Here is a 21747-nt window from a genome sequence, read left to right on the forward strand (position 1 = left end):
ATGTATTTAGATTTCACATAGCTGTGAAATAATATAATGAAAACAATTAAATTATTGAAGCCACTTGTTGGATATATCGAACAAATTGAGCCCACCTACCAAGTACTACCAAGTACCATTGCTCTTTAATTATCACAATTTTAATGCCATTTTATTGAATATGATAGTGGGGAAGAGCCACTCACATGTTAGTTTTATAATAATTTTGCAAGCTGGCACTATTTTATAAATAAACCATCAATAATGTAAGAGAGAGAGAGTTAGAGATGATAAAGACTTTAAAGTTTTATATATTGCTAGGCAGTGCAAGTTAGCTGGCAATTAATTATTTTGGAAATGGAACCATGAATTATGTAAGGAGACAGGGTTGACTAACACCTTAGGTTTTTTATATTGCTATTTGTTAGGTCCCAATAGACGCAATATCTTATCTTTCAAACAGATCTACTTCAATTCTTTGCAAAACCTTACTTTTCCTTCGCATTTTTGATCAAGCATCAAACTATGGCATTTCTAAAACAGTTTGAACATCTTAGAATACCACTAGCTGATCTAATAGCAGCAACCAACAGTTTTTCAAAAGAAAATTGGATTGGGGGAGGAGGATTTGGACAAGTGTACCAGGGAATACTCACTTCGAAGGGGAATACGACGGTGGCTATAAAAGTTTTAGATCGTTCATTTGGTCAAGGAGATGGTGAGTTTTGGAAGGAGGTCATGATGCTTTCAGAGTACAAGCATGAAAATATCATCTCCCTCCTAGGTTTTTGTGATGAGAAAAACCAAAAGATCCTTGTATACAAATATGCATCTAGGAAAAGTCTTGACGAACATATTGAAAACAAAGAGTTAACATGGGCTCGACGCCTTAAAATATGCATAGATGCGGCTCGTGGACTTGCATACCTTCATAATCCTGCGGGGACACAACAAAGACTATTGCACCGCGATATTAAAAGTTCCAACATCTTATTAGATGAAAATTGGAATGCCATAATAGCAGATTTTGGTTTATCCAAATTTGGTCCTGCTAACCAGAAAAACACATTTCTTTTCACCAATAATACTGTAGGCACGGTTGGGTATGTTGATCCACAATATATGGAGGATGGAGTTCTAACAAAGGAGTCGGACGTTTACTCCTTTGGTGTGGTGTTGTTTGAAGTTTTGTGTGGAAGGTTGTGTATTGTCAACAAGGATGGGCGTCAATCATCTCTTACTAGATTGGTACGGGTGCATATTAAAGGTAACAAGCTACATGAAATTGTTTGGTGCAACATAAAGGATAACATACATCCCGATTCTTTAAAAGTTTTTTCAAAAATTGCTTATCAATGTTTGAAGAGAAACCATGAGGGACGTCCACGAATGGAGGATATTGTGAAAGAACTTGAAAAATCTCTTAAATTTCAAGTAAGTTGCTTCATATATCTTGTTTAAGCAATCATCTTATTCTACATCTACTTTTCATTGTAATGTTTTATCTACTCTTGTGTAGGAGGCTTTTGATCGGGCTAAAGAAGAAAATTCAAAACAAAAAAACACCCTTCTGGATTTCAAGGAAATCTGTCCCCCGGGAGGAAGCAATTTGGTAATTCTGTACACAACAAGCGTCAAAGGGATTCGGAAGACTTCCAAAGATTGCTCGAGGGTTCACTCTTTACTAAAAAGTTTAAAGTTTTTATACCAAGAAAGAGATATAGCGATGCACTCGGATTTCAGAGATGAACTATTGCAGATGTTGGGCAAATCAGCAGCAGTGCCAAGCCTGTTTATAAAGGGTAGGTATATCGGTGGAGCAGAGGAAGTTTTCCGGTTGCATGAGCAGGGAAAATTTCGGCCATTCCTTGCTGAAATACCACTAAACAAATCTGAAGGGCCATGCAAAAGGTGTGCTGGAGTGCGGTCTGTAGTGTGTCGTAAGTGTAACGGTAGTCATCTTATGAAACTTGCCGATGGGAAAAGAACGACGTGTACCGAATGTAACAAGAATGGGCTAATAAAATGCCCCAATTGCTTCTAAAGTAGATAGTTGTATCTTGGAGTCCCATTTGTTGTATGTTGTTTGATATATTCTCATCTTCAGATGTATATTTCAAATTCAAGACTCCACTTATCATACAGTAATCTAGTCTGATTTTTATAGAGCATCCGCCTCAAGACATGTTAGTGTCCTAGATTAAATAGACATATCTCATGTACTTCATATAATATATAATATATCGGAGTACAATCTGTTTTCCTTAAAAGCCTCTTTTTGAAAGAAATTTGAGAACTCTTACATATTATATAACAATCTTAGCTAACAAAATGCATTTTTGTTCATTAATATTAATAACTTGAAACTAATTGCAAAAATGTATCAAAGTTTTGATATGCTTTTAATATTAATTTTATGCTGTTTTTTGAGGTTCTTTGAATTTGTTGGTTATGAACTAAACCGCTGACAAAATGACAATAACTTTAGATATGATTAGTATATAGTTTTTTTTAATTATTTTGTCATATTATATAATAGAATGAACCATGCTTGTTACTCTATTCTTCACTAACAAATCACCACAAATAATGCTATTTCGTTGTTTTGTCCATGGATACTCAAAACGTACATATGTGTTCTCTCCAGTAGCATGGATAGGATTTTATCATTTTAATGGCATTTTATTATTGTTGTAAAAACAATCATGTATTATCTTGACTTATGGATATGCGGTTGGACATCAGGGTATGAATTATGAAATATAATTTTTTTCTTATCATGAAAGTCAGTAAGAGCTTTTATTTTTATTTTTCGGTTTTCGGCCTTTCGTTTTTGGAATTTCCAGCAACGTCTATGGTGCGTTTGGTTATGGAAAATTTTTCAAGAAAAATGAAAATTTTGAAAACTAGTGTGGTTCGTTAAGTTTTCCAAAGTTTTCTAAGAAAATGAAAATTTTCAGTTTTCAAATTACATGTAAATTAGAAAAGTGATTTTTATAGTTTTCCAAAGTTTTCAAATTTCAAAGATGGAAAATAAAAACTCCACCGTTTCCAACCAAATATGTTTTCTAAAATTCTTATTGAAAACTGAAAATGAAAATCCAACTCTATTTTTTGAAAATATTTTCTTAAAAAATAAAAACAGTTTTTCACAATCAAACGTAACTTAATGTTTGGTGTTAGTGATCATATATGGCTTTCGATTGAATGAAGAAGAGTGAACAATGATTGTAGAAGAAAATTTCAATACAAATTTAAAAGAAGGTGCGATAAATATATACATAGCTAGTTAGAAGTACATTCATAATCTACAATAATTTACGAAAAGTAACTCCAAATATACTAAATTACATAAACAATCTAACCTCGTACAAGTAGGTGACGAAAACCGAACCCCATTTAAAAATAACAAAAAGACCGCATAAATCGAAACCGATAAACCGAAATCGAAACGAAAACCAACGGTGCGATTTTTAATTTTAAAAAAGCCGTAAAATTTTTCAATAACCGCAAATAACCGAACCACACTAAATTTAATAATATTAAATAATTATATATAATATTTATTATTCAGTTAATTATAATTTAGTTAAATTTGATTCGATTGTTTGAAATCTACTCTAATAAATAAAGATTTTTTTTGTTACATGTCACATTCTAATTCATTTTGTCACATGTCATTACGTTGTTATTTTAAATTAGTTTTTATCCACATGTCATTTTTTAGTTTTTTTATTTTATTAAATTTCATATAATATTTAAATATAATAATTACAATAAATGTAATAATAAATGCATATCAATTTATTAATTGATTTTTTTAATTTCAAAATTTATAAATTAAAACATCATTCTTTTGTTTATTTATCTAAATTATTTGTTTAAATTAAAAAAAAACATTTTAATTTTAATAATTTAATATTTTTTTATTTTTCTTATAAATTCAAACTTTTTAAATGTTTAGAATTTCATATTTAATTTTTCTATTAAATGAACTCATGTAATACTTGAGTCTTATACCTAATAAAACATATTTAATTTTTCTATTAAATGAACTCATGTAATACCAAATGTTTTGATTGTTAATATGCATATATATGACATTTTATAGGAAAAGTTAGAAAGAAGAGAAATTTAAGAACATCGTTAAGAACATAATAAAATATTATTATTATTAAGAAAAAGAAAATAATGAGTTTCATGGCTAGTATGGATGCGTATTGTGAACTCAGTTATAATTTTATATTGGAAGTGAATTATATCATAGCTAAACAAAAAACAAGGGAAAACAAAGGACTAAGAAAGGAAAAAATGTTTTTTTTATGTTTGTATCTTTTTTTTGGTGGGAAATCGCTAGCAAGAAGCAGAGGGGAGTCTCCATTTATAAATTGGCTCAGAAGTCAAGTATAAATAAATGGGTTTTTGTAAATCCGGTTTAAATCAGATATAAATCTTGTTTTTTTTAATTCAATTTTAGGTCTCCTTCTTGGTTTCCTTCTTGGTTGAGCTGTTCTTATATGGTTTGAATTTAACTGATTTGGACCTAGTTTTACCAATTTTCAAGCGAGTTTGTTCGGGATTTATGTTTTATAGTAGAGTTGGTAGAACTCATTTTTGTAGAGGGTTATTGGTAGAGGGCTGATTTGGATAACGTTGCACAAAACCAATGCGGTTAAAAACCATTACCGCAACCACATGAAGTCGAGCAGCATAAAATGACCGCATAATCGTAGTACTACATTAACCGCACCATTAGGTATCTAAAATTTAATAACAACATTTGCGGTTAGTGGTTCGGTTTTGGCCAATAACCGCACTGAATCGCACTATGCTCACCCCTACACCAACCACACCACACAAACAATGTGACCCAATTTGTGTTTGGAAACAAAGAGTTGAAAACAAATAGGTGGCTATGCTTGACAATAGATTTCGGAATGACATTTAAGGGCAAGAGAGCCGTAAAAAATTAAATTTTTTAGACTTTATTTGTTTGAAATTGATAGAAATTGCACGCTTAAAGATTGGTTTGCAAATGGTGTTGAAATTTGTCTTCGCATCGAGGTATAAGGGTAGGGGGGGGGGAGTGTTTGGTTCATGACATGATCTCAACTCATTCGTTTGGGTTAACTATCTTCAGATCACGATAAATTGACATGGTCTCTTGATGTTTTGGGGACTTCGAAGTGAGGTCTACAAGAAAACATCTAAAGCATGTCACGATTAAGAGATTTGAACCGACTAGATGGAAAACTTGTGTTCTTAAAAAGGTGAATATGATGGCTTGGAGAATGAAAGAATGATTCTTGACCGAGTTGTTATGAAAAGTAATTTATTCAATATGGCTATTGATTTCGAGTGTATTATATGTCTGATTTGTCTTATTCATGTAGAGAATATGGATTATGCCATGTAACAATGTGAGGTTGCATCTTCTCTTTGGCATCATGTTAGTCGTTGGCAGGATATTGAGCTTCCATTTGTATCTTTTGTTAAAAGTAACTCTTATGGGTGGATACGGTCAAGATGTTAGTCCCTAACATGAGATCTTGTTTGGAACAATTTCTTTCCTATTTAGGTGTTGTTTTGTGATATTGTCATATTTATTCATATATTTTGTGCATTATCTTAATATTTTTAGCTACAATTATGCTTAATTTAGGAAGAAAAAAAAAGGTGTTTAATATGTTTAAATTTTGTTTTGTAACGGCGAAGACATGCTCGGGATTAAAAGGAAGCAAAATGTGGATCTGGAAGCGGGACAAATTGGATTAAGTCAACCAAAGTCAAATTACTATTAACTCTGATGTCCCACGCCGTGGACACTTGCTTGCCATGCTGTAGCGAGAAGAAGATTCACGATCCAGTTACTGCCTTGGAGAATATGCGTTTTTAATGGGTGCCACGACGTGGGAAGCAGTTTTCGGAAACTATATATTGACCGATTATGCCTTCAACCCTCACTTATGCACTAAGTTATTACCGACTTTTGAAGACCAGAGACATCCCTTAGAGGCTTTAGAGACCATAATTCGAATGAGAGCTTGGTTTTGAAGAGATCTAAAGGCAACATTACTTCCAATCACTTAATTGCTTTGTTTTAATCATGTTTTGCAAAGTGAATGTTGTTTCTATCTGTTCATTTCCAGTAGTTATGGGCTAAAAAGCTCTAACTTTCATTTAGAGCAGATTATCTCACTTTCTATGTGTTGATTTATTGTATTTGGATTACGGTTTAAGTTTCTTATTCATTATGATAGCTTGATAACGAACCTTTTATGTTAATGATAACTTCTTTTCTATTTTTTGATGAGTTTTACTGAGACCATATGATCTATCTAACTTAGTAAACTTTTATCTTATGATTTTGTGATTAACAAGGTTATAGGACTAGTGTTTTGACCAAAAACCTAGGGTTAAATAGAGAAGTTGGTAAATTAATGTGGAAGTTAATATGTGATGAATATTCATGCATTGCATTGATATTTATAACCATCTATATCGATCATAATTTATGGTATTTCATAATTCAAACTTAATACTAGTCCACTTGTTTGTTTGTCCACTTGATCATTGAATGAATAAACTTTATAAACTAAATGATTAGTCTTTTTATCATAATTCTAATCAATCTTGGGATCGGTAAGCAATAATACTTTAATCTATTGTACTATCCATGAAACCAACCATAGAAGTGAGTGAATCGCATCTAAACGGAAGTCTCTTTAAAATCTTGTATTAAAAACCGTTTTTTGTTTCTTTTTAACTTTAAATTGCTTTTTAGTTGCAAAACCAAAATAACATCTCTCTTTAGATAACTTATATGTTAATGATAGTTGTTCCCTGTGTTCGATACCTGATTTACCTGAACTATTATGTTATTCATCTAGGTACACTGTCTATTGCGTGTTAGCTAGTCTAAATTGGTTTGGTTTAAAAATAGATAACTGGTATATAAATTGTATATCAAGTTTTTGGCGCCGTTGTCGGGGAACGACTTTATGATAGTTTATTTATTTTTCTATTTGTTATCGATCCTTTGTATGGAATTTATTTCATACAAACTTAATTTTCTGTTATGTTTTAAATTTCTCCCTTTTTCCAATTGCCACACCGTGGTCCCTTCTGTCCACGTCATGGGCATTGTTATGTTAGTTTTTAGTTTATTTGTTCTTATTTGTTTTACACGTTGGTTTTCTATTTTCTACAATTAGTTTATAACATGAGCATCTTCATTTAGTACAGTACCTGGATTGAAGGACTACGAGTCGGTTTTCCACAAAAGCAACAAAGAAAAGAGCGAAGAAAAAGACAAGTCAAAGAACATTATGATAACTCCTTTCGAAAAGAACCCAGAAAAAACGAGAGCGGATACAAAACTGAAACATAATTAGAAGGGGGAAGTCAACAAGGAAGTGAAATCGAAAATGAGATGACCGACATAGCAGAAATAACCATGGAGGAATACAAGAACCGAATGTGTAACACCTACGGGCCGGGTCTTGTACCACCTGAAATTCCAAAAGCCGCCAATTTCAAATTCAAGAGGCACATTCTCGCTATGCTCAAGGATATCCCATTCTACAGGACGGATCATGAGGATGCCTACAAGCATATTGATGAGGTATTAGACATTACAAACTACTTCCATGTTCCTAATGTTCCAAATGAATTCGATGTTGCTTCGGATGCTTCCAGTAACTTTCAAAGGAGCAACAAAAGACTGGATTTAAGCCACTTCCACCTGGAGCCATCCAGACATGGGTCAACCTTCGAAAAAAATCCATTCAGCAGTTCAACCCACCTTCAAAGGTTTCAAGGTAGAAGAAGAACATTGCTAATTTTCAAAAAAAAAGGTGGATAATCTTTGTATGAAGCGTGGGAGAGATACAAGGGAATGCTAAGGAATTTCCCTCAACAAGATCTTAACATACAGCAAGAAGTGTCGATTTTCTATGATGGGGTAAATGTGACCATGAGGCATCTCCTTGATTCTCAAGGACCCATAATGAAAAAGAATCCAACTACAATCATGGATTTAACAGAAGATTTTGTCAAACATTCAACGGAATATCACAACCCTCGATAGGATACAACTAGAGGAAATACGATTAGCAATGTAGCGTCGGAAGACTTGGCATCGATAATTGCAAAGTTAGATACTATGGACCAGCGAATCATGCATGAAGATGGTTCAATCCATACACGTAATTCAAGTGGGGCGTGATAATTGTGGTAGCCCACACTTGACTAAGGATTGTGACCTCGACGAGAATGGAAATCGGATGACTCGAGCTTGTTTTCAAGTGGGGATAGATATAACGAAGAATGGAGTAGGCCCAAGAAGCATTGGAATCCATATGACAAATACATGAAAGAAAAAGAAGAAAAATACAAGCAAAAAAGACGTGGGTTCTATCAAAATGAGCAACCCAAGAATGAAAAAAATTGAATTTGAGTCCATACTTGCATGGTTTGCAACCGCTTCTGAAAAGAGACATGATGCCAAGGATGTTATACTCTGAAATCAGCAAGCTTCGATCCACACATCAAACAAAACAAATTGGGCAATTCTTGAGGCTATTTAACGAGTGTCTATTGTGCACACTTCCAAGAAACACGAACCCAAATCCAAAAGCACATATCAAGGTCGTGACAACTAGGAGTGATAAGATTATTACGCCTTTGATTCCCCTATCTAACAATAAATCAGATGGTATGCAGAAATTGACAAAAAAAACAAGAAAAATAGGTGTGTTACAGTGTTACATGATTATGAAATATGGAAAATATATGTAAAAACCTCTTTAACTTAACAGAGAAACGAACACAAGATGCATATATAGAACAACTTGAAGGTGTTTTACAGCCCAATTATCCAAATAAAATGTGCAAGCTTGAGAGGTCCATCTATGGACTCAAACAAGTATCACGTAGCTAGAAGATGATATTCCAAATACGATATTTAGGACTCGGTATGGCCATTATGATTTCCTAGTTATGCCTTTCGGATTGACAAAGACCCCAACAATGTTCATGGATCTCATTAATTGGGTATGCAAACCTTATCTAGACAAATTCATGATCGTATTTATCGATAACATATTCATATACTCATGAACCAAGGAGGAACATAACCAACACTTACAGTTAATCTTGGAACTATGACGAATGGAAAGGTTGTAGGCCAAATTCTCTAAATATGAGTTTTGGATTAGAGAAGTACACTTTCTAGGGCATGTGGTCAGCACCAAAAGGGTCCATGTTGACCCTTCTATAACTTAAGGAATCAAGAATTAAGAAGCGCTGAAACACAAACAAAAGTATGCCATTTCTTAGGTCTTATTGGCTACTATCGGAGATTTATTGAAAAATTCTCCAAGATAACCAACCCCTCACAACATTGACACAAAAGAGACAAAGTTTGACTATGAAGACAAACAAGGGGCTATTTTCCAGAAACTAAAGCAAATGTTGTGTAGTGCACTAATCCCATCCCTTCCGAAAGGAACAGAAGACTTCGTCTTATACTTCGACACGTCACATCAAGGGTTAGGATGCGTATTGATGAAAAGGGACAAGATTATTTCTTACACATCCTGACAACTCAATGTGCATGAGAAAACATACACTACGCATGACCTTGAGCTGGGAGCAGTAGTTTTCGCTTTAAAGATTTGGAGACATTTCTTGTATAGTACTAAGTGTACCATTTTCACTGATCACAAGAGTCTCCAGTACGTCTTCGACCAAAAAGAACTCAATATGAGGCAACGAAGAATGACTTAACTACTAAATGATTATGAATGTGTCATTTGTTATCATTTTGGGAAGGCAAATGTTGTGGAGATGTCTTCAGCCGAAAAGAACGCATCAAACCATGTCCGGTATGGGGTCTAACAATGACTATCCATTCAAACCTTACCGCTCAGATTTGAGAATCTCAACTCGAGGCTCTAAAAGAATAGACCATCGCAGGTGAAGCTTTGCAGGGGATGGATAAATAATTCGAGCTTATGGATGAAGGAACGAGGTATTTTATGAACAAAACTTAGATGCCAAAGTTTAGTTAGATTAGGAGCTTAGTCTTGGACAAAGCTCATAGATCGAGATATCCCGTTCATCTGAGCTCCTACAAAGTGTATTTAGATTTTAAGATATTATATTGATGGCCAAACATGAAAGATGAGATTACCACTTATGTGGGCAAATGCCTAACATGTTCTAAAGTCAAGGTTGAATATCATAAGCCCTTAACAACTGAAAATACCTAAGTAGAAGTGGGAACAAATATCAATGGACTTCATCACAAAACTACCTAAGACATGAAAATGTTACAACACTATTTGGGTAGTGGTCGATTGCTTAACCAAGTCTACCCACATCCCACCAATCAAGGAAATAGATAAGATGGAGAAGCTAACTTGGACTTATCTGAAAGATATTGTCAAACTACACGGGGTACTTATATCTATCATCTCAGACAGGGATAGTAGATTTACCTTACGATTCTGGCAATCACTACAAAAGTATTTGGGAACCCGACTAGATATGAGCACAACATATCATCCACATACAGATGGTCAAAGTGAAAGAACCATTCAAACACTCGAAGATATGCTCTACTGTTTTTTTATTGAATTTGCGAACGCATGGGATACTCATTTAACTTTGATTGTGTTTTCCTAGAATAATAGTTATCACACTAGTATTATAGTCACGCCTTTTAAGGCCCTTTACGGAAGCAAGTGTTTCTCGCCGACATGTTGGGGAAAAGTTGGAGATACACAACTAGCTAAGAATCTTGCATGAGATACGTTGCTTATTGGCCCATAAATCATTCATGAGATTACATAAAATATTGTGAAAATTAGGGACTGACTAAAGGTTGCACATGATTGTCAAAAGATCTACGTCGACGTGAGACATAAGCCTCTGGAATTCCAAGGTGTAGATCGACTGATGTTTGAAAGCCTCCACTTTGAATGGAATGATTTTGTTCAGAAAATGAGGCAAGTTAGGCCCGTGATACATAAGGCCATTTGAAATTCATGCAAGAAATGGTCATGTTGCATATTGACTTAAGCTGCCTTAGGAGCTATACAATGTGCATGATGTTTTTCATGTGTCAAATCATAACAAGTGTCTATGTTATGACACTCTTTCCTTTCCTATCAATGAGATCCAAGTCAATACAGAACTCCACTTTATTGAAGAACCAGTGGAAATCATGGATCAAGAGATCAAGCGACTTAAACAAAATTGCATGCCCATAGTAAAGGTTTGATATACCTCTATATGATGACTAAAATTTACTTGGGAATGTGAGGTCCAAATGAAGCGTAAATATACCCACCTATTTGACGATACCACAAACAACAAGCTGAATTTCGGGAAAAAATTCTTTTTACGGGGGAGAATATGGAAAGTGGTAAAATTAGGTAATCATTCACATGTCTAAGTCATTGGGAACACACTTTATAATAGACCCGATGTAATGTATTCCACCCTTTTTAATGGATTTGGAGTTTTTACACTTAGAAATGCATACAAAATACAACTATGGTCTTTGATGGAATTGGATCATTGACAAACAAAACACAAATCACAATACATAAGTGATGGAAAACGTATGTTACAACACAATGCAGTAAGCGGAAAAACAATTAACAATTAATCGTATTAGGGCATATGCAACCTAAATGATCTATGTCTTTCTGTAACATTTGAATTTTATGGGTATGTTCCTTTTAAACCTTAATTGTAAATTTTTTTCACTTTGGTCCATATCCGAGTATGTCGGGCGTACTCTATGGGTACGTTAGGTGTACTGGCTTGAAGATTTGACGTGGAGGCATCCACGTACATTGGACGCACGTGGGAGTACATTGATCATATGCTAAGCAGGGGCAAACGCTAATTTTTAGGGTTTGTTCCCTATTTACACAACTTATGTTGCCTTTGGAGCATCTTATGGTCAACCTCCACTCCTCCAAACCTTAAGAACGAAACCCTAATCTTCATTGAGTTTCTATGAGCCTTTGTTTGATTTTGTGGTGTTTTTGTGCCCCTTGAAGGAAGTGAAGCTTGGCGATAAAGCTTTCGTGGACTTGGAGCTTGAAGATCCAGGATCTTCATCGACTTTGCAAGTTATTTAAGGTATAAAGCTCCTAACTTGATGGTTCCTTATTCTAAATCTAGTTTAGGGCTTTATTAGTGCATTTTTGGGTCCTATAAGCCTTGTTTAAGAGTATGGGCTACTTCAGCGGCTTGGGATGATAGATCTAGGCTTTTCTGAGGTCCATTGTACATAAAAATGATAACCTGATGGATTTAGCTTAACCATGCAAGGTTGATGTTCTTCTTAATGGAGTTAAGATGCTAGAAATGGACTTTAGGGTGTTTTTAGCCATGAAAAGGCTTAAAATCTTTGACTTTATGGTTTAAGTCCTTAATATGATATTAGTTTGAGGGTTGAATGTTAAGTTCTTAAGTGGTTAAGACTTTTGAACAAGGAATTGGAATCAGGCCACTACGTCGGGCGTACTCCTGAGTACGCTGAGCATAATAGGTACGAGCCCTGTCTCTGGATCAATCGCGTACGCAGGGCGTACGAGCCAGGTACGCCGAGCATACTCTAATCAGTGGGTCGATGAAGTTTGTGAGCTTGGATCATTTGGGCTTTGTATTGATTGGGCTTGGACCTTTCACTTCTATGAAATTAGGTCATTTCTGGACTTTGGGCTATTGTTTGACATAGGGCCTTCTTAGATTGGGCCCATAATGGGCTTTGGGTGTCATTTAGGATTTTGGGTTATATTGGGCTTTTGGAGCTTTTGGGTTGGGCTTTGGTTATTGGGCCAAGTGAGGAAAGGGTAAATAGTCTTTTTACCCTGGAAGTTGGACAATTGAATGAGATTCATATTTTTGGTTTATGGCCCAACTTATTAATTGGGTTTTATTTGATTGGTTAGCAAGGGGATTTTCCGGATTAGTAGTCTGAGCTTCTATCTGAGATATTCAGCAGCTTGAGGTGAGTTTCCTCTATGTGCTTGGCTGGCCGAAGGCACCAATGTCGGCCCATGATTTGTTATGGATAGGATGCTAGTTGTCTGTGTGACTCTTGCATGTATTGTATGTGATATGTATACCGGGTGGGGCCTGATGAATGTATTGTATGCTATTTATCTTAGTGATTATTGCATGTGTTTATGTGTCTATATGTAAACCAGGAGGAGCCTGATGCCAGGCAGGGCCTAATGGATGTGATAAGGCGGGGCCCATCTCATGATATTGAAAGATCTGTTCCGAGCGGGGCTCGATGCCGGCGGGGCCCGATGGGTGTTGGACAATGGCCCATTGTATGTTTGATATGTATGGTATGTGGTGTTTTGGGGAACTCACTAAGTTTCGTGCTTATGTTTCAGGTACTTCCAGATCATAGGGGAAGAGCTCGGGGTGATCGCATCGCACACACCATATTGTTCTACATTTTATTTGACTCTGATGTATTTGGATGTTTTGGTCATACTCTGATTCTATTATGGTTTTATGGAAACGTTTTGAATAATGGTTTTATTATTCTAAAAACTGAAAAAAAAAATTCTTAAATTTTGGGACATTACAAGTTGATATCAGAGCCTTGGTTTAAGGGATTCAGACATACTCTCAGGTGTGTCTGAACTCAAACTGAGGATTTGGTAAATTCTTTTCACAAAAAGAAACATTTTACACAAAGAGTTTGCTAATAAAAGGAAGGGGTGTGCTGCATGCAGTAAACCGAGCTCAAGTAAGTTTTCCCAAAATACCCATACATGTTTATGTTATACTTTGATTTGTGAATCCGGGAATCGCATGCTAGATTAGGGCTAAGGATTTGCTAAGGATTGCATGATAGAATTCTAAGAGAGATGATTGTGTATACCTATTGTATGAGCTTGTAGATTTGCATGCTAGTATTGATAAGTCAGTGATAGGATGGCCTGTTTAGGTTATGCTTGATTCCGATTACTCAATGCTTGAATGCTGCTTGCTTTGTGCTTTTTAGGAGTTCTCATTAACTTCAACTAACTAGTAAGTGAATATGCTAAGTTACATATTACCGAGACTAAATAATTTTAGAAGGTTAGGTTTTAACTCTATTGCGCAGCTCTTGTTTGAGTCCAACCGTTGTAGTGTGAGACCTTTCATTCGAAGAATTATCTAGTGTCGGTGATATGTAATTGTATTCGTGAGCTAGTTAGAGGGTGTTAGAGTGAGTTCCTTCTACAACTGATGGTGGAGAGTGGTGTGGTGACTTGGGGGATTCTGGGACCATTATCTTGTTGAGGGTTGTGTGTATAGATAAGGGAGTGACTTGGAGGATTCTGGACGATTTGAGGAAAGTACGGATAGATGTGGTAGGTAGTATGGGACCGTAATACAGGAAGCAGAGGATCCATACTCAAGTCAAGGAAAACTACGATGATACCAGGAAGCTTGTAGAGTATGGGATCCCTCAATGTTTATATATGTATGTACTGATGGTTTGTGTGCTCTATTTTCATTATGGTGGCCACACAAGGAGGTTATGACAGTGGTTCTGGTTCAGGCTCTGGGGCCGGACAGTTGGATGAGCAGATGCGGGAGTTCATTTCGCCTGAGATCACCCGCAGCATACTTGATCAGACTCATGTGCTCTTTGGTACGGTCAAGGAGGGTATCTTGGAGATTTCGGATGAGCGTTTGGGCGTTTTTCGTTCTGAGATGGTGGCATTGATGAGAGCTCTCACGTTGACTTTCAAGGAGTTCCGGGCATGTGGGGCTCCGGAGTTCTTCAGGGAGAAGAACCCGATCGTGAGTAGACGTTTGTTAGCGGATGTCGCTAATGCCTTCCGCACTAGCAATTGTCTGGATGGGGCAAAGGTTAGACTTGCTTCCTGTCTTCTGAAATACAGAGCTCGAGATTGGTGGGAAGAGGTTGGACGTGACGTAGGGGACGAGGCGGTTGATTCGATGAGATGGGATGACTTCGTGACGAGATTTCGAGCTTAGTTTGCATCGGTGATTGAGGTACAGCAGTTGGCGAGGGAGTTTCAGGACCTTCGCCAGACTACTGAGATGGTGGCTGATATCACCACTATGTTCCGCGAGAGGGCCTTACTGGTTCCATAGTATGTGGTGGATGAGGAGATGAAGAATGCGAGATACCATGAGATGTCGAGGAGTGATATCCAACAGTTTGTGAGCCGATCCAGTTCAGGTTCAGGGATTTCGCGCAAGAGGCCCAAGGTTTTTTACTCGAGATGGAGAGGCCGGCAGGGTCGGGCCGTTGTGAAAAGTGCGGCAAGACGCACGATGGGGCGTGCAGGGTGGGTGGTATGCCGAGCATACGCTAATCAGTGGGCCAATGGAGTTTGTGGGCTTGGATCGTTTGGGCTTTGTATTGATTGGGCTTGGACCTTTAACTTCTATGGCATTAGGTCATTTTGGACTTTGGGCTATTGTTTGACATTGGGCCTTCTTGGATTCGGCCCATAATGGGTTTTGGGTGCCATTTAGGATTTTGGGCTATATTAGGCTTTTAGAGCTTTTAGGTTGGGCTTTGGTTATTAGGCCAAGAGAGGAAAGGGTAAATGGTCTTTTTACCCTGGAAGTTGGACAATTGAATGAGACTCATAGTTTTGGTTTATGGCCTAACTTATTAATTGGGTTTTATTTGATTGGTTAGCGCGGGAATTTTCCGAATCAGTAGTCCAAGCTTTTATCTGAGATATTCTGCTGCTTGAGATGAGTTTCCTCTTTGTACTTGGCGGGTCGAAGGCACTAACGTCGGCCCATGATTTGTTATGGATAGGATGCTAGTTGTCTATGTGACTCTTGCATGTGTTGTATGTGATATGTATACCGGGCGGGGCCCAATGCCAGACGGGGTCTGATGAATGTATGATATGCTATTTGTCTTAGTGATTATTACATGTGTTTATGTGTCTATATGTATACCGGACGGGTCCCGATGTCAAGCGGTGCCTGATGGATGTGATGAGGCGGGGCCCATCTCATGATATTGACAGATCTATTCTGAACGGGGCTCGATGGCGGGCGGGGCCCGATGGGCGTTGGTCAATGGCCCATTGTATGTTTGATATGTATGGTATGTGGTGTTTTGGGGAACTCACTAAGCTTCGTGCTTATGGTTTTCAGTTTATGTTTCAGGTGCTTCCGGATCAAAAGGTAAGAGCTCAGGGTGATCGCATCGCACACACCATATTATTCCACATTTTATTTGAATCTGATGTGTTTGGATGTTTTGTTCATACTATGACCTTTATGGTTTTATGAAAACGTTTTGAATGATGGTTTTATTATTTTAAAAATTGAATTTTTTAGTCTTAAATTTTGGGACGTTACACTTTCACATAAATCCAACATACTATGAACTATCAAACTACAAAACCTAATGAAATCTGAATTCATTAGGATGGTTTACATACCTTTTGATTTGTTATTGCAAACAAATCTATAACCTTCTTCAAAACATTTTGGAAGCTAGCACCACAAGTGTCGTGTCTCAGATGTTTCACACCCAACTCTAATAACTAGGATATTGGAAGAGAAATAGGAGAGGTGGTAAATTTTTGGCCCTTGGCTCTCAAGTATGAGGTGGCCGAAAATTTGATGTTATAGGCCCCTTTATATATTCAAATTTTAACGAAACTATCTTAAGATTCATGCAACAAACAAATCATATACATACAAAAAAAACATATATACATAGTCAAGCTCATCCTATATTTGGTTTTTATCAGCCAACATAAATATTGATTATGTGAGGGAAAAAAAATTCGCTTGGATCTTCATAAGCTTCCAATCGTGATCTTCTTGTTTTAATTTTTTTTTTTTAAAGACAAATATCAAATCAATATACATTTAAAAAAAGACTAAGAATTTAAATTACATTAACACCAAATAGACCTGCACAAAAAGACCGGCTCGGACCGGACCGAAAAAATACCGAGACCGAACCGGTCTATAACAAGACCGGACCGGGAAAAGACCGGTCTTAAAAAAGACTAGACCGAAAAAAAAACCGGCTCGAGACCGATTTGAAAAAGACCGGACCGGTCCGAGAGTGAACGAGACCGGTTTGAAAAAAAAGACCGGTAAGTAAACTATATAAATATATCATTTTTTTTTGTTAATTATACAATTTTTAATCACAAATTATCTAACTTATTTTATTGTTTCTTTTATTAAACTTAAATTATCATATTTAATAAATATTAATTTATCATTTTGGTGCTAATCACATATTTGTTAATGGAAAAAAACTCCAAACCAAAACAAAAGAATCAAAAAATACCAAAACCGGGGCATATCTAACAAGTAAGAAGGTAGGTCCCAGGACCTACCTAAATTTTGAATTTTATTTATAATATATGTACCATAATAATTAGGAATTACCTTAGAAAAATAGAGGATCTACCTTGAGTTTGTTTTTAACTTTTTTTTAAACCATTTTAAAAGGAGAAAAAAATAAGTTACATGGGGCATTTGTGCTGTTAAATATATAGGGTTAAATATAATATATAGTTTTTATCAAACAATAAGGTATCAATGCGCTAATAATCAACTAGTTTTTCATTAAATCGTTCGGTTTTTTCAATTATATTTCAGTCGGTTTTTTTAAATTTTAATTGGTGGTGTCTGATTGGTTTTTTGAGTTATATTTCATTAAATCGTACACGACCCGACCCGACCCGACCCCTCACAAATGTTGTTGGTTTTTTTTATTCAGCTTCACTTAATTTGGGAACCACGTGATATTTTGTTCTAGATTCGCCACTGACCAAAACCAAACCAAAAAAACTCGTAAATCGAATCGAAAAAGACGTACGGAAAGACCGTGAAACCTGACCGAAAAAAGACCGGTTTGAATGAAGACCGGTCTGAGAAAAGACCATACCGAAAGACCGAAAAAGACTGACGGGGACTGGTCCAGAAAAAGACAGGACCGGTCCGGAAAAAGGCCGAACCGTTCGGAAACCAACCTCAAAAAGACCGGACCGTTTCGAGACCGACCCAAAACTGGTCTTGGACCACCAATGTGCAGCTCTACAACCAAACACAACCATATGTCCAAGGAATAAAAAAGGCTATACACAAACAACAATTTATTTTTTTCTCAACTCTCATCTTATATTAATGGACTATGAGGATGGAGTTTTGGATAAGGACATATGTCCCAGAGGAATATATGTTAGATTAAGTCCAAGGTACTCATATTTGTAGGAATAAACTATAAAACATTCTCTCTCCATATGCTTTTGACGTCCCTTACGTTGCACAAAATCTCAATCTATTCCACAATTCCATACTCCCTCGGATGTTGAAAAGTTACATATTTTAGATATGAATTTTGTTCTCGGGGAAGATTAAAGTTGCAAATGCATTTTGATTGGGAAATGATGCTTCTATTTTGATGATAACTTAATTGAACATTAAAAATGATTAACTGCTAACTACATATTATTACTATGAGAACTAAGTATTTACTATTAACTAGTAAAGTGGCCCCCACGTTGTGGGGGTTAGATTGCTTTTTATATAATTGTTAAAACATCGCAATGTACTTTTTTTATTTGTGTATTATAATATGCTATGAAAAAGGTCTCAAAACTGGTCCTTGTGACAGAAAAACAAAAAGATTACCAAGTCTTTCTCCATAGTATAAAAACATTATAGAAATGGTCCATATTGTAGAAAAAAGTTTACGTAATTTGTCCATATATAGAAAAACATTACAAAATCAGAATTGTAAGTTTACTTATTTTACAATTAAGGCATTATACCTCAAAAGGAACATTAAAATGGCCTCACTAAAAAAAGCGTACCTCCACCTAAATTCTTCTCCAACCTAAACACAAAAATAAATAAATAAAAGTCATTAGTTTCGTACCCATCCACAATAAACATAACCTAGGTGACTCCTGTTGGTATGCACATATAAAAGATTCCCAACTAAGTTGGTCTCCGTAAAAGAAAAAGTAAATATGCTATTTGAATACAGGGGTATTTCTGTCATATGTACAAATAACGGGTGATAAGCCTTGTCCATAACCTCGATTTTAAACTCTTGTAAGCCTTGTCCAGAATGCCTTCACAACCTCTTCACTCTAGTACAGTTTTAGTATTTATCACAGATGATACATTACTTTTATCAAAAAAAAAAAATCACAATCTACGATGAAAGAATGATTGAGCATTGTTTTATTAAACTAATCATGCCAAATCTCAAGCAAAATTTTAGAACTTAAAGATGTATCTGTTGTTATTATTAAGCTGCATAACAATTAGTATAAGTTCAACAAACTTACTTTTGACAGCCAGAACCCATGAAACAACAACCAATCTAGTGGTAGCAAACGCATGTGCAGCAGCAAAGTAAACACCCTCTGTTGACCAGAATGTGGGCATTGACAACAGTCAGCACTTGATAACAAACCTTTGATTTGATTTCTTGAAACGATCCAGGACACCCACATCCATTTTCTTTTTCCTATAAAAAAAATATACCAATATCCATTCTGTTCGGAAATATTCTGAAGGATTCCGAAGACAACATCCAATGAAAAATAGTACAGAAAATTGAACACAAGAACATAAAGTATATATACCTGCAATTGATCCGAAAAATCCTTGTTGTTAAATACCGATGTTACACCCCAATGAACAACATCATCAGGAACTGGCAAAGGCAAATTAAAAAAAAAAATTGTACATTATGTTGGCAATTGCAACTCAATTCTTGGAACTCCATTCTTGAGTTAAAAAATTTAAGGATTACCTAAATAGAGGCGTAATCCATCATCCTACCGAGTTTGATATGTTGGGTAAATTAGGGTTTGTAGTGGAGATCTGGATACCGAATTGGATCGTGATATCACTTTCCGAACTTATATTTCTACCCTATGTCTGGGTTACAAGAAATTCAGCCTAGGATAATCCAAGTGGATACTTACGATTCTAGGAACAGAAATCGTAAGCCAATATGCTAGAGGATTCTGTGAAAGTATGATCAAACAAGAGCTTAAGATCGTAACCCTCTTCTGAAAAGAAGAGTCGTTTATATAATAAACGATATTAGGGTTTTATTAGGTTGGGTCGTCCTTAGTTTCTTTGAAAGCAAGTAATGTTAATCCGGATTTAATGAGGATTTAGGGTTACCAAAACTAACGAGTTTCGTTAGTTTTAGCATAAACACTCTCAAGAAATTGAATTTTCCACTATGGTCTCATATGTAAAATTCGGTGAGGTTTTGGGGTGCTGCCCCTCGACCCTGCCCGCTGACCTGGCAGCGGGACCCCAGCCAGGGGCTCTGCCCCTTGGACCCCGCTAGGGGCGCTGCCCTCGGACCCCCGACTAGTCGTCGAACCGGCTTATAATTCGATCTTATACATGCGTGCACTCCGCACAACCCCGTACATATAATAGAGTACAAATTATGAAGCCCCTTAGCTCTCCCATGTTAGTCCAGTCATTAAAATGACTCACCAACATGATAAAGAAATAGGAGATTCTGCTTTCAGGAATCCTTAAAAAACAAAACCGCTGACAATCGATTCCTCAAAAAAGACAGTACAAAAAACCCAAAAATGAAAATTAGGTGATACATAATTACTCCCAAAATTGTCAATTGTAAAACAAATCAACATCTCAGTAATCCCGTAAACCTGATCTACGCACCTTTTTTTTTACGAATCCAGGGATGTGACCTACTGAGAAAACGATAAAGCAAGAAGGGGGCAAAAATTGACGGTGCAAAACGGACCTGAAGTTGATCAATTGAGGGTTCCATGATCTCTATCTCCAAGTAGAAAGTTTATAGATGTTTTCTTGAAGTATTGAAGCCGCCGATATCACTTCCTTATCCAGCAGACACCACCGTTGCTGCAGGTGGCAGCAGTCCCGCTGCCTTTCTTCTCTTCCAACTAACTATGCCCCAGTTCCTAGAAATCTTTCCTTACAAAAGTAATACGTCGAGCCCTAACCTCTAACTTGTGGTTTTCCGGGTGACAGCTAAAGATGAAGGCGACATTGGATTTAATAAAGAAGAAGACAAGTGGGAGAGAAGAGACATTTGTTTGTGAGAAGGAATGGGAGGTTTATAGAAAGGATACAGGGAGAGGTTTGGAGAAAGAATAAAAGCGGTGATAGTCAGTGGAAAAACATAGGAATATAACACGTGTTTTGGACACGTATCAACTCATTGAACATGGAAAAGGAAAACGAAGATGGTGGATCTGCTAATGACGGCACGTGTAAAGGGACGTAGGGTTAAGGGGATAACGGAAAAGAAAAAAAATTATAGGAGTGGTTCAATACGATTAATTTACTGTTCCGAAGGGAACAAGAAATTAATCTGTATATTAATGATTTCGGTCAAAACTCAATTGTTCCCTGTAGATTACTTTTAAGTAAAAAGAGAAAATGACTTAAAAAAATAATGAAGTTTCAGAAATGTATAAAAAAATCATTATTTTTTTTAGTACACAAAATACCATTAAAATATATTTTTTATACACAAAATACCAACGAAATACACATGTGTTCAAATAAAACCTTGTGGGTAACCGGTTACCGCAGGTAACGGAAAAATGTCTTAAAAATGTAACAAAGTTTTAAAAATGTTCAAAAAATACCATTATTTTTTTAGTATAAAAAATACCATTGAAATTTCCAAAATGTTCAAAAAAAATCATTTTTGTTTTTTCAGAGCATCTTTTGTTA

The 21747-nt window shown here is 36.1% G+C and overlaps 1 protein-coding gene and 1 long non-coding RNA gene across 3 annotated transcripts; one reads left to right on the forward strand and one right to left on the reverse strand.

The window, feature by feature from the left end:
* The first annotated feature begins 351 nt into the window (after positions 1 to 351).
* LOC145116934 (putative serine/threonine-protein kinase PBL28) lies at positions 352 to 2145 on the forward strand. Its single transcript, XM_079053237.1, has 2 exons — positions 352 to 1413; positions 1499 to 2145. Exons 1-2 carry the CDS (start codon positions 505 to 507, stop codon positions 2021 to 2023), a joined length of 1434 nt encoding a protein of 477 aa, XP_078909363.1. The 5' UTR covers positions 352 to 504; the 3' UTR covers positions 2024 to 2145.
* A 16569-nt stretch (positions 2146 to 18714) lies between these two features.
* On the reverse strand, positions 18715 to 21198 carry LOC145117557 (uncharacterized). 2 transcript variants are annotated; one of them, XR_013712707.1, is made up of 4 exons: positions 19805 to 21198; positions 19635 to 19705; positions 19335 to 19516; positions 18715 to 18874 (listed from the first exon to the last, which is right to left on the reverse strand). It is a non-coding gene; the product is annotated as an uncharacterized LOC145117557 (long non-coding RNA). The 2 variants fall into 2 exon arrangements; XR_013712706.1 differs by having other exon boundaries at positions 19635 to 21195.
* Between the last annotated feature and the right edge of the window lie 549 nt (positions 21199 to 21747).

The sequence above is a fragment of the Lactuca virosa genome, chromosome 5 (assembly GCF_052849685.1).
Source record: "Lactuca virosa cultivar CGN04683 chromosome 5, Lactuca_virosa_CGN04683_v6, whole genome shotgun sequence".
NCBI classification, from domain to species: Eukaryota; Viridiplantae; Streptophyta; class Magnoliopsida; order Asterales; family Asteraceae; genus Lactuca; species Lactuca virosa.